At 39.2% G+C, this 12,787-nt stretch overlaps 2 protein-coding genes across 3 annotated transcripts; both read left to right on the top strand.

The window, feature by feature from the left end:
• Positions 1-2,685: 2,685 nt before the first annotated feature.
• Positions 2,686-4,473, top strand: LOC117374285 (LITAF domain-containing protein-like). Its single transcript, XM_033970386.2, has 5 exons — positions 2,686-2,726; positions 3,645-3,774; positions 3,857-3,904; positions 4,004-4,148; positions 4,314-4,473. Exons 2-5 carry the CDS (start codon positions 3,654-3,656, stop codon positions 4,417-4,419), a joined length of 420 nt encoding a protein of 139 aa, XP_033826277.1. The 5' UTR covers positions 2,686-2,726; positions 3,645-3,653; the 3' UTR covers positions 4,420-4,473.
• A 2,869-nt stretch (positions 4,474-7,342) lies between these two features.
• Positions 7,343-11,934, top strand: gprc5bb (G protein-coupled receptor, class C, group 5, member Bb). Of its 2 annotated transcripts, XM_033970383.2 has the most exons (4): positions 7,343-7,828; positions 8,265-9,348; positions 10,488-10,600; positions 10,674-11,934. In XM_033970383.2, exons 2-4 carry the CDS (start codon positions 8,265-8,267, stop codon positions 10,716-10,718), a joined length of 1,242 nt encoding a protein of 413 aa, XP_033826274.1. In that variant the 5' UTR covers positions 7,343-7,828; the 3' UTR covers positions 10,719-11,934. The 2 variants fall into 2 exon arrangements, with proteins under 2 accessions (XP_033826274.1, XP_055077826.1); XM_055221851.1 differs by lacking the exon at positions 7,343-7,828 and having other exon boundaries at positions 7,919-9,348.
• The last annotated feature ends 853 nt before the right edge of the window (positions 11,935-12,787 follow it).

Raw genomic sequence — 12,787 nt, 5'->3', positions numbered from 1 at the left:
GGGATCACCTGCCACTATGTGGATGATAGCATGAAGCTATCACGCGTTCTGCTTGGTGTGGGCCATTTTGGTTAAGCTCACAATGCAGAAAACTTAAAAGATGCAATGGCATTACAGCTGGACACATGGGGTTCAAGACACAAGGTTCATTGTCTTATATCAGACAATGCTTCCAATATGCTGCTGTGTGCCAAGCTCCTTGAGGTCAGAAATGTGCCATGTTTTGCCCACAGTTTCAATTTAGTAGTAAAAAGGCAGTAGAGCAAACCCCAGCACGGGCCGATATACGACTCAAAGCCAGGAAAACTGTGACTTTCTTCAAAACAAGTGTCAAAGCTAAAGAAAAACTTGGAGAACTCCAGACACAGCTAAACAATCCACCACACAAATTAATTCAATTAGTTGAAACAAGGTGGAATTCAACTTTTTTAATGCTACAACGACTGTATGAACAGCGTGAGCCAGTTGGAGCAGCACTCGCTTCTCTTGAGACTGATTTACCTCTCCTCTCTTGCAGTGATTATGAGATCATGAATGAATGCTTAGAAGTTCTTGGACCAGTTAATCTTGCTTCTAATGAGCTAGTATCAGAGAAAACTGTATCGGCTTCAAAGGTTATACCAATAATAAGAATGGTTCAGCACAAACTTTCGGCCAAGTCCGCCACTCTGAAAAGCCCAACTGCAGCAACATTGACACAACACCTGCAACACTTTGTCAGAACAAGATGCAATATTGAAAATGTGCATGTTTTGGCCATGGCTACTGTGCTGGACCCGAGATTTAAAACTTTGGCTTTTGGGAGTCAAACATGCGCACAAGATGCTGTTGCCAAAATAACATCTGAATGTGCCAGACTTATGAGGGCTGAGAGAGCAACACCATCAACTTCACAGGTATTATATTTTCATTGTTTGTTTTTTTACATCGTTATGTGGAACAAAATACAACGAATTGTATGATATCCACTTAAACAGTCAGGATCAGGAGAACCACATGAACTTGCAGATGCGGAGGAAAGTGACAGTCTATGGGACCTTTTGGACAGTCGTGTTGGTTTGTAGCATTTTAAATAATTAGCATTGGTTAATTTGGTCTTTTTCCGTTTTAGGTGCAACCCAAGGATCCAACAGTGCCACAGCTGATGCCACTGTTGAAGTTCAGCCGATATTTATCAGAGGCCGGCCTCTCCAGAGGAGAAGACCACCTCAATTATTGGTCAGGAAGACAAAACATTTATCCTCACCTTTATCTGCTGGCAAAAGACTATTTGCACATTCCTGCAACATCAGTGCCATGTGAGCGGGTCTTCTCCAAAGCTGGAGAGGTAGTGAACCAGAAGAGGAGCAGATTAAAACCAAACACAGTTGAAATGATTCTTTTTTTGAATAAAAAAAAATCTCTAAAACTTTACAAATACCTTATCTCACATTTCCCCACTCACACCCCCGACACCTTTTCCAAAAATGTTCCAATTTCAGAAAAACTACAGTTGCACAATCACTATCCCAGTTGCTTAACCATATCATTTTATTCTCCAATTTTTCCAAAATGCCTCTGTAGCTGCAAACTCTTTAGTTGGCCAAGTCAGAGTACAACTAATACATATATGTATGGGACACAAAGACACCAGTTTGAAAAATAACTTTTTTTTATTAGAAAGTAACCATTTTATTTGTATTTATTGGTATTTATTGGTATTGGTTTTATTGGTATTGGTATTGGTATTATTCATTTAAAAACATGAGTTGCACCAAAGTGGGAAAAGCAACTTAATTTAAACACAAAATAATGTAAAACAATTTCATAATAAACATAAGTTATAAGAGAATAAAAATAAAATGGAAGTGATAAAATTCATCCAGATGAAAGTCACAGAAAAGAGGAGAGGGGGTTAGAGGAAGGAGGTAAGCGAGGTTCACAAAAGCTTTACGTCACATCCACACAAATGCATTACACAGACAAATCCAGCAGATGTCGCTGTTCTGACTGTGTCAAATGATTCAAAGCAGTGTGTCATTTTCAGTGCAGTTGTCTCAAAATGGTTCAATGTTTCATGAGGTTTCGGTTTCACCATCACTACTCCTAGCCAACTGAGGTTTGCTCCTTTTATAGAGCACCTCCCTAATTGGCTGAGCCCACTCTGTAGTACAGGTAAGTTTTCCCATATCCAATTCTATTGTTAAAAAATAGCTCCAATCAAAAGGTGTAACCATTTATTCAATTAAGTTGTTAGTTAAAATGGAGCTCTATGTTTACTTTATTTGTTTTAACAGTGAACACTAATTAAGTAACCCAAAAAGCTAAAATATAAGACACCCCTCCCTGTTAGCACCCATTTGTCTGCCCCGGAACCTTCTTAAGGTGCTTCGGCCCCTGGGGACTCATTTGGCCGAAACACCTAAGGCAGACAACATGGGTAAGTTAACATTTGCAACAATTCAATTACAATCAATTAACTGATACAACATTTATCAATAAAACATTTTAAACTTTTGTGTATATTGTCCTTTCTTTCTGCTAGCCTCAAAGATAGGCCCATGTAATGGACTAGCTACATTACAATAATATACATAACTCCTGTAACATGTTTTAATTCAAAACTTAGAATAGAGGCTGTGCCTATAGTAATGCTCCACCTTCATTAGACTGGTTAGGCATCTTTTGGATGTCAGTAAACAGCTGCAGGCCTCTCCACTCGGTCTCACTTTACAGCATTCACACAGGTAAGGTCTATCTCATCTGTTGTTTTAATTAGATCTTAAAATAATACTTTGGGCATTATTAAAACAACATTAAATGATAAAGACAGAACAGACCACATACTTTTAAGGAATAGTATTTACTGTATTAGGAATTTAGAAGCCCACAGTAACTGGAAAAGTAACCCTAAAAAATTATGACTTTGTTTAAACAATAGGACCACAAGTTGAACCCTGATTTGCTTTCATAGTGTCTAAGTGTCCCATTTACCGCATAAGGAACTTGGCAATAAACAATCATCTTTATGTGGTGGTGTGATCAAGCCAGAGGCAAAATGTCATTTTGATATTTGAATTACTTGAATTATTACTAAATATGTCCATTAATTTAACATTAGGCTCACTAAAGTTTATATTTCATAACAATCCCAAGCTATAGGTGCAGCCCTTCTGAAATGCTGCTTAACTGGTAAATCTTAATTGTTTTGTTGAAGTATTGGTTTTTCTCTTACAATAGAAAGAATTTCACTCTTGCGTGCAATTATACTAGTAATTTTGTAGACCACTACCTTGTACTTTTAACTAATATTACTATGAAGTACTTGAGTAACATTTTTGGCTGCTGCATACCCACTTCTGATAAAATGAAATAGGTGACTGAATGTAGGTAGACAGACTAGGATTGAACTCAAATTAGAAACTGCAGTTTGATTTAAAATGTGTTAATTGCATATATTCAGACCAGAGAACTGTCTGTGTATTAGCTACACTTTTGCTTTTTTGAGGAACTACTGAATTTTTCTTGATGATTTGCTTGTAGCTGATACAAAAGAATCCAGAACTGGATCAGCAACTGTGTGATGACAGGTGTATCACCTGGACTCATCAGATGATGCCTACTGCATAGTTTATTCAACCTGTTCTGTTTCTTTTTGCATATAGGGCACCATAATGGAAAATGACCAGCAGCCTATGCCTATGCCTATGCCATACCCATCTGCACAGCAGGACCCTCCACAGTACATGGAGTACAATGTAGGGATCTACACCGCTCAGCCAGGGGTACAACCTGGTAAGACAAAGGAAACAGTTGTGTCATGAATATTTCAGATGGAGAAGATACTGACAGCCAACACATTCTCCCTACTTTCCAGTTCAACAAGTTATGTATCAGTATCCAGCCCAGGCTCAAGCTCAACCTGGTGTGTGAAATTTAAAACATGTCCATTAGTGAAAGCTATTGACAAAATGTCCACCAGTGAATGAGGATTGTTGAAGAAATGTACTTTGATTTTATACAGCCAACGTGATCACGGTCCAACCAAAGCCCACTGATTCCCCTGGACAGATGAAGTGTCCTCACTGCCAAAACACTGTGGTAACTGCAGTAACATACAAGAATGGGCTGCTCACTTGGCTCATCTGTGGAATACTGGGGATCTTGTTGTGAGTATATTTTATATATTAGGTTAACATACATTTTACTTCTCTCATTTCCATAGTCATATGAACCAGACAAAGCAGTATTTTACAGTGGTTGTTCTTCCCACACAGTGTTGTTTTACACATTGTACATATCTCATGTGCTGTATGTTGATTTGTAACTTGCAGAATTTGGCCCTGCTGTTTGATTCCATTCTGTGTGACTTCCTGTAAAGACGTGGAGCACTCATGTCCGGCGTGCCATGGTGTCATTCATCTCCACAAGCGCATGTGAGGCAGAGCCAGTGGGGACTATATAAAACAGGCCCTCTGTGCTGCCTAAGGGAAACAGCACATTGAACACTGATATCATATACAATTGTAAAACACTTTTATTTTTAAAAAACTGAATCAGAAGTGTAGTGTGTAGAAATGATGTTCACAGAAATTAGTTGGTGATATTGCTTGTAAATGATAAAGCGCAAAAAATTGTATTATTTGACTTTGAGTTTAAATAAATTATTTTTCATTATGTTGTTTTTTTTTTTTTATTGTAGAGCCATAAGTACAAAATATAAAATCTAATAAACCAACTGTCTTCCTTTTTGTCTTTTTAATTTTGGCTGAGCTGGAAAACAGAAAAGCACAGCAATTTTGCAGATAAATATTTAACAATAAATGTATGTACATTTTGTGCTGTTTTAAATTCATGGTAAGACACACACACACACACACAGCTCCATCTACTGGACATGTGAGCAACACACAGCTTTTGCGGATGGCCCATCAACTGCCTTGAATACAATCATTTTATAATTATGTGAAGTGGATTGTGTGGGTAAAGTATACGAACTGTGGTGATAGATTACTCAAATGACTATGTACATGGTAATCATCTAAAAGGGCAGAAAATGTCAGTAGAGGGGAGAGTGACAGTAGCAGGTATTGTTATTCAGAAACACATGATTACAAATGAATTGTAAAAAAGCACATTCTGTCCTTGTTCATTGCCTTGCTCATTTTTCAGTTCTTTGCATAAATTAATAAATGTTTGCAATGCGCTGCAACAGAAATGTGAAAATATGTGTTATTACTATATTAGTAAAAGCCTCAAACAAGATGGCTGTCCCTTAAATACAGGTGGGCAATACGTATCAAAATATTTTTAATACTGGAATTGTTCTTTGGAGAATATTAACATTTTGAATAAAGTGTATTGTGCCTATACTAAAAATGTTTAGTTTTAGAGATAAGGGTTCAAAGGGTTCAATAGCTGGGTTTCAGATGATATCACACCATTGTGTAGACCAATACAATTTAATACAGATGTGAACAGCTAAAATTGGTACAGTTAATTTGTAGATTTTTGTTGTAATACAGTGAGTTCTTGGGTCTAGTCATTAATAGCAATGATCAGGTTTGACATTTGTGAATTTACCTTATGGACATTTCATGGCAAAGTACAGTGTAATCAATAGGGAAAATCTGGCTTTTGCCCTCATCTGAGAGTATGACATTCTACAGTCTGAAAATCACCACACCACAATTGCGCACATTATTAAAGTCTGAAGTCTGAATAATTTTTAAAAATCAAGTTATTCATTTTGTCATTATTGCCCATACTTAATCATACATTTTGGTTTAAAAATGCATAATTCTATTTTGTCTGGACAGAAATAAGGGATGTACAATAATGGTAATTGGGAAAATGGTCACATTTTTATATAATGCTTTTCAACCTCCTAAACACTCAAAGCGCTTTACATCAAGGAACCACTCACCCATTCACACCCACATTCAGACACCAGTGTACACAGACACGGCAGGCAAGGGAGAGTTAAGTGTCTTGCCCAAGGACACAACAACATTAATTTGTAGGAGCTGGAATCGCAGTGGATCTGACCACTCAGCCGATGATGTTTATATTGAGAGCGGGATTCAAACTGCAACCTTCAGATGAGTGCACAAACACGCTACCAACTGAGCTACCATGGCTCATCCCATGGTTTATAGTAATATTTTCCAACCATTAACACACTTGAAAGTTTATTTGGGTTATGTATGAGATTTAACAGGCAAATGTGATAGTGGGATCGAAGGTGTTAGAAGCCAAAATGAAAATATTCAGCATTTTGGTTAGTTGAAGTGTTACTGTTCAGCCCTGGTCCATTCTTAACAAGCTCCTGTTGAAGTGACCAGTGGATTAAAGAGATTAGGAATGATGAGTTAGTCAGCGCTCCTCTGTCACCCACATCCCATCCTCTCAGTGACAAAGCAACTGATCCTCTACAGAGCTCCTCCCCAACAACAGCTGACCACACACCTCAGCACATTTCATGAACTCAACCTTATTACTCCATATTAGTACAATACAATACAAAAATTAGGGAAAGTGCTCAATGCCACAGTGATAATTTAAAAAAATACAAAATAATAGCTTTTCATATTATCATGTGGTTAAGACTCATAAAAAACTATTATGAAAAGATGCAACTTTGTCTTATTGATGCAGTCTCTTCAGTATCGATTTTTCAAATGATTATTTAGTTTCGATTGGTAATTGTTTATCAAATGTTTTCATATAACTCATGACTGAAAAATTAAAAGAGGAAAGTGACAGAATATAAACAATGGTATTTTAATGTATTTACCGCGACAATATAATAAAGATATCATGATTTTTAGTAAAGCTTTGGACTCACCTTCTAACTCAACAGTCAACAGATCTTCCCACAAAGCCCACCACTTTGTACGCCCCCTGTTTGACCCCTTAAGCCCACTGATTCCTGTCACTGTCAATCTCTCACTACTCACTGATCCTTACTGTCTCAATTAGCTCGGAAAGCCCTTTGTTTCATTGATGTCACGGCCAAGCTCTCACATGAAACTATCTACACGGGAGACAGATGCAAACGGATACTTGGCTGAATCATGCCTTTGAGGGTATTATGTAATGCCCACGTAGACGGAGTGCTTACCTGTGTTCGCAGTGTAAATCCCTTCTTCATTCGACAGCGGACTTCAGTCTGCTTGCCATTTCTTGACAACCCTTTATCTATTGTTGTGCTGTGTACAAATAAAAATTAATTTAAAAAAAAGAATTAAAGGAAGCAATGGGAGCATGGCAGAAGGATGTGACAGATATGTGTAAACAAGTGAGTAATGCTGTGGACTGGCTGTGAAGTGGGGTATATGTCGTTTCTTATATTGTCCCCCGGTGACACAGGTGGGCCATCCATTTGCGTGTGTGGGTGAGTGGGTGAGACACATTTCTGCTGACACCTCCGCACAAACGGTGTGAAGCAGGGAGAGAGCGAGAGGGAGAAAGAGAGAGAGAGAGAGAGAGAGAGAGAGAGAGAGAGAGCGAACGGCACAGAGAAATGTAGGAACAGAAGAGACAGAACACAAAGAGGACAGACAGACCAGGAGAAGGCAGAAGATATATTTGACTATGTGGGTGTGTGGAGAGCCAAGACATGCATCATAATTGTGGATCTGTCTTCAAGCAGCCGGACAAGTCACAGACACAGCAGGACACCAGTGGTTGAACAAAGTGTGGAGTCTATTGTACTTGTAATCACTGTGTGCGCAGACTTCAGAGGAGAGAGAGGCTTTGTTTTCCTCAGACAAAATGGAAACGCTCTCTGTTGCGCTGTGTAAAAGATTCAATTAACCAGGATTCAAATCACTCCACGGGATAAGAGGTGTGTATATTTTGTTTTCATATGTCTTTGTTCACAGTATTTGCATAATTTGTCGAGTTGTTTACAATGTTTATGTAAACCCGTAATGTTTTTGAAGATGGAGGATGTAGATGTGTTGATCAAATGGTGTTCCTGGGAAATATGGATGAATACTGAACAGCGATTTAGCTTTTGGTTACTGAAAATGACTCCTGAAAGGCCAGTATTAGCTGTAGTCATCCCACGCTGTTTCCCGTTCCCATGGAAACCGGTGCCCAGTGCTAAATGCAGTTCTCATCTGTGACACCAGTGTGAGTGTTTCTGAGTTAGACATTTGCAGAATAATAGGCGCATTACAGTAATGACTCTTATATAACAGCAGCTGTTAACAAAGCAGTATGTACCAGTACTGCCTGTGCTTTAACACTTTCATAGATTTTTACTTTCTGTTTCTAAGATGGCTGTTGGCTCTGTCATCATCTGCTTGGTATCTCTGCTGAGCCAGGCTTCGGCCCAGGTCTCCCCTCCTCCTCCACGGGGGTGCAGCGTGGATGTGGACCCTCCCTACAGAGTGCTGTGTGACCTGGAGGCCGTGTGGGGTGTGGTGCTGGAGGCAGTGGCCTGTTGTGGGGGACTTACCTCTCTGGTTGTCTCTGTCTTCATGTTGGTCAAACTGCGCTCCATATCGGATCCAGCTCGGCGCTCCGGCCTGGGCCCTCTCCTCCTCCTCCTGATCACTCTCCTGGGGCTGTTCACCATCTCCTTGGCCTTTCTGGTGGGGAAGAACCAGTGGCTGTGTGTGGTGCGCAGGGCCTTCTGGGGACCTCTCTTTGCCCTGTGCTTCTCGAGTCTGGTGGTGCAGGGGGTGAGGTTGCGGAGGCTTGTGGCTGGAAGGACAAGCCCCTCTGGCAGCACACTGGCAGCTCTGGGCCTGGCTCTGGCCTTGGTTCAAGGCATCATCTCTGCTGAGTGGGTTCTGCTGACGGTGATCAGAGAAGGCCACCCAGCTTGTGAATACCCACCTTTGGACTTTGCCCTGATTTGCAGCTACACACTGGGTTTGCTCCTGATAGCGATGGGCCTATCTCTGGGGGTAGTCTTGTGTGGAGGGGAGCTGGGGGCAGATGGAGGAGGCAGTGACGATGACAGAGAGTCTGAAAGTGAGAAGAGGAGGTGGAAGTGTAACGCCGTGTGGCTGTTTTTGTCCTGCCTCACATCAGCTCTGCTTTGGGTGGCCTGGCTTGGCTTCTATCTGTACGGCAGCCAGGCACTCAAGGCCAAGGCTAAAGCAGAGAGATCTGGAAAAGGAGAGAGTAGAGACATGAGGGTGCTGGATGAACCTGCTCTAGCAGTGGCTCTAGTGATCCAGGGCTGGATTTTACTGCTGTTTCATGCTATCCCAGAGGTGCACCTAAGCCTCAGGACACCGCTCGAGTCAGCCACGCAGGACTACTATGAGACCAGTAAGACCAGCGCTTCTTCCCACTTTGAAGAAACATCGCACACTCACCGACCCTTTGCAATGGAAGACCAGAATGAAAGTAGGTTTCGATGTTTGCAGATGTTTACGAACATTTGTTTGCAGTGATATGAACACAAATGACTTCCTAAGCATTGAGATAAAATGCGCCCTCAAATTTCCTTCCACATGTTATGTCAGAGTTGTTGCTTGGTAACTGCCAACAACAGACTTCAGATTTAGCCTTAAAACTAGACACACCTCCGAGCCTTACTGTTTTGTGTGAGGAGCAACTGTGAATTACAGCACACAAATACATGAATCAAAAGGTTGATTCAATGTTTAGAATTTCTGAATTTTAAATACTGTTACATTTTGTAGGCTTGTAGTCCTTGATATCAAAGGAATTAAGTACATTTTCATAATATTTTTAAAATGTCTTATTATTGTACCAATGCAATTGTATATGTTTATGATTATCCTCCTTATTGTGATATGTATTCAATTTGTTAACTTACCTACATATCTGATTTGTAGCTCTTATTCATTTTTATGTAGACTCCTCTATCCAATTTTAGCGCCTGAATCTTCTGCAGTATGTACTGTATGAGTCATTTCACTTGGATGGCTCTTGGTACAGACGGAGGAATAATCCAATAGCATCTAGGTTAAACACAACGGAACAAGCTGAGTAAAGATTAAAGTAGCATTTCAAAATGCAGCTAATGTATAGAGATAGTTAATGTGACAGAAAGCAGGTAAGAAATAGACACATAATGTAATCAAGGCCCTTAACAACAAGTGGAGGGACAGCATCAGGCCACTGTAATAAGAGAGGCAACAGCACAGTCAACAGTATTATAGAGAGTGTTAATTAAATGTACCTTCCACAATCAGGTTATAAATGTGATATTCTCTATATTTGTATACTTTTAAAGTTGACCCGCCCGGATTAAAATACAAAAAAAACTTGGTTTCATTAGTTTACATCCTATGGTTGTGACTCAGTAAATGCTCCTCAATGTTATAGTCTATACACATTTACTGCACTTGTTCATTTCAGTTATCTAATTGCCTTTATTAATATAAAGGAGCCAGTTGATGATTTGACAATAATTCACAGTATTTTTAATCAATGCATATAATAGGAACATGGAGGATTTCAGAAAAACATTGTTAATATGCTACATAAATCATGCTTTTTGCCATTTTTCCCTGAAGCTCTTCGCAGTGGGACATACCACAGCAGCCATGGAAGTGTACGACCTGGTGTTGCCTTTAGAGGTCATGTCTACCAGCCCACTGAGATGGCTCTAGTCATGAATGGCGGCACAGTAAGTGAAGCTTCAGACTTGAGCTTTCTGTGAATGTCATTGAGATAATAATCAACTATATTTTTACTTCCAGATGCCCACGGCTCCAGTTAACTACACAGGGCGAAGGTTATGGTAAATGAATCAGACAGACATTTGTGTTTGCCAAGAATAAGAAACTCTGCACTGAGAACATAACAACAATGAAAGCTTTGCAAAGGATTTGATATGTTTTGAGCATTGTGCACAACTTCTGAAAAAAACAAAATCTGAAAATGGGTCTTTAGAGGTAAGGTGTCAATATCACAGTGTAAAGCTGGTCTTAAGGTTATTCATGCTGCTGCTGGGAAAATAAATATTTGAATGTAGTAATAAGAAGCCATTTTGCCTGATAGCTCCAAGTTCAAATGGTTGCTATAGCTATACACGTTTGCATTTTAGCTCTGCCACAAGTTACAAACTTGGATGCTATCATAAATTATTCTGCATTTAAAGCCTATAGCCTTTGTTTCCAGACTTTACTATTCAGCTCTCTACCAATGCTACTATAGATGTAATATATTTGCTACTGATTGAGATTTGGGGGTGAAGCAAGAAGCCATCTCTTAGTGCACTGCTAATCTGACAGTGTGATATAGAATGTTGCACTTTATCTAACCTTGTGAGTGCTTTTTTTAAGAGTCACCAGAATTTGCATGAAATGGGTTTTGTCGTAAATTTGTATTTTCAGTATTTTATTATATTTATTTTGTTCAATGTACAGAAATACATGTACTTATTTTAAATGTTTACAACTCGCAGTAATTGATCAGGCTTGTACCTACAGTTTACTATGGAAATTTATACTCAACCATTTAGATCCATTTAACCTAGGTTTTTACCATTCTACCAGTTTCCCCACATTGTTGCTATTTGAAAAACAGTGTTTGTAACAGTGAATTATTGAACCAGACAAATCAAATAATACAAGATCTTGTTGTGCTTAATATTCCTTGCGTTTAATCTTAGTGCTCAATAGACTATGTTCACATTTGTGTGCTTTGACGACATACTGAACGCATTTTTGTATGTGTTTTTTAATCAAAGTATAATACAGTATTTAATGGTTACTGTTATATGGCAGCTTTACATAAGTTGTATGTGTTTAGCACAGCGTGATTTATACATTTGTTGTTGATGGTCCTAAACTGCCTTCTGATCTGGTGGTACCAATCTCACAGAAATGTCAACTTCTTATGTAACTTTAAAAAGTTGCAGGCAATATTTTAAGAGCACAAACCAGTCAAGTTTACAGCTGTATATGTGTTGTGCAAACTTTAGAGCTATTAAATAAAGGACCAAGTCATCAAATAAAAGCCTTTTTGATGCTCATTAGAAATACTTTGCCCTGCTGTTTACCCTTCCATTGCTCATGTTTAATCACTTTCATCGCCAATGTTCATACATACCAGTCAAAATGGACAAAACTTTTAGAGTGAAGACGTTTTGTCACTCATTCAAGCTGCTTCTTCAGTTCTGGTCAGATTGCTGGTGGACACTGCCTTAGATCTGAAGGGAGGAGCTAACTACACTGAAATTAACACACCTATTTGTTTACAGTTTCTGTTTCTTTCAGATCTAATGACCTACACTGTTGAACTGTGCCTGAGTGATGTTTAGCTTAATCAGTTAGGCCTCTAATGGGTGCTCTTACACCTATTGGCACACTGGAAAAATACTAAAAATAATAAACCATTAGCGAAACCCGGTGAGTTTTGAAATACAAAAAATAGTTTATAATTTGGTACAGCAGATACAGTAGGACAGGGCCCAGGCCTGCCCTGGCCACAGACTGGTAGCCTTTCGGTGTCCCAAGTCTCTCGTAAAACATCTCTCCCAACATCTGTGAGCCGTTTTTCCCTTGGTTTTTGATGAGTATACAAAACAGTTGATAAACTCACCTTACTGATACTGTGCAGTGACATCACTCTGGGCGTGTTCTACAGGTGTCTCTATGGATGGAATGTTCAACAGTTACCATGGTGACACAATGCACACATTAGCAAACAAAAGTTTTAAGATAGTCTGAAAAAATAAATACATAAATACAAATTGAATTTAAACAACATATTCATATGTAATGCTATGTGTGAGAGACTTGTTTAACAGCACAAATCAGCTCACCTGTTGCAGTTCCAACTAACATTTTTTTTATGGTCAGATTGTGTT

Source organism: Periophthalmus magnuspinnatus, chromosome 1 (genome assembly GCF_009829125.3).
Source record: "Periophthalmus magnuspinnatus isolate fPerMag1 chromosome 1, fPerMag1.2.pri, whole genome shotgun sequence".
Lineage (NCBI taxonomy): Eukaryota > Metazoa > Chordata > Actinopteri > Gobiiformes > Gobiidae > Periophthalmus > Periophthalmus magnuspinnatus.
The sequence above is the reverse complement of the archived record's forward strand: the minus strand, read 5'-3'. Positions and strand labels throughout refer to the sequence as shown.

Excerpts from the sequence above, each read along its gene's own strand:
- LOC117374285 (XM_033970386.2), top strand. The coding sequence starts at position 3,654 with ATGGAAAATGACCAGCAGCCTATGCCTATGCCTATGCCATACCCATCT. Across the intron at positions 3,775-3,856 it reads TCAGCCAGGGGTACAACCTG|TTCAACAAGTTATGTATCAG; the intron begins GTAAGACAAAGG and ends CCTACTTTCCAG. Across the intron at positions 4,149-4,313 it reads GGAATACTGGGGATCTTGTT|AATTTGGCCCTGCTGTTTGA; the intron begins GTGAGTATATTT and ends TGTAACTTGCAG.
- gprc5bb (XM_033970383.2), top strand. The coding sequence starts at position 8,265 with ATGGCTGTTGGCTCTGTCATCATCTGCTTGGTATCTCTGCTGAGCCAG. Across the intron at positions 9,349-10,487 it reads AATGGAAGACCAGAATGAAA|CTCTTCGCAGTGGGACATAC; the intron begins GTAGGTTTCGAT and ends TTTTCCCTGAAG. Across the intron at positions 10,601-10,673 it reads TAGTCATGAATGGCGGCACA|ATGCCCACGGCTCCAGTTAA; the intron begins GTAAGTGAAGCT and ends TTTTACTTCCAG.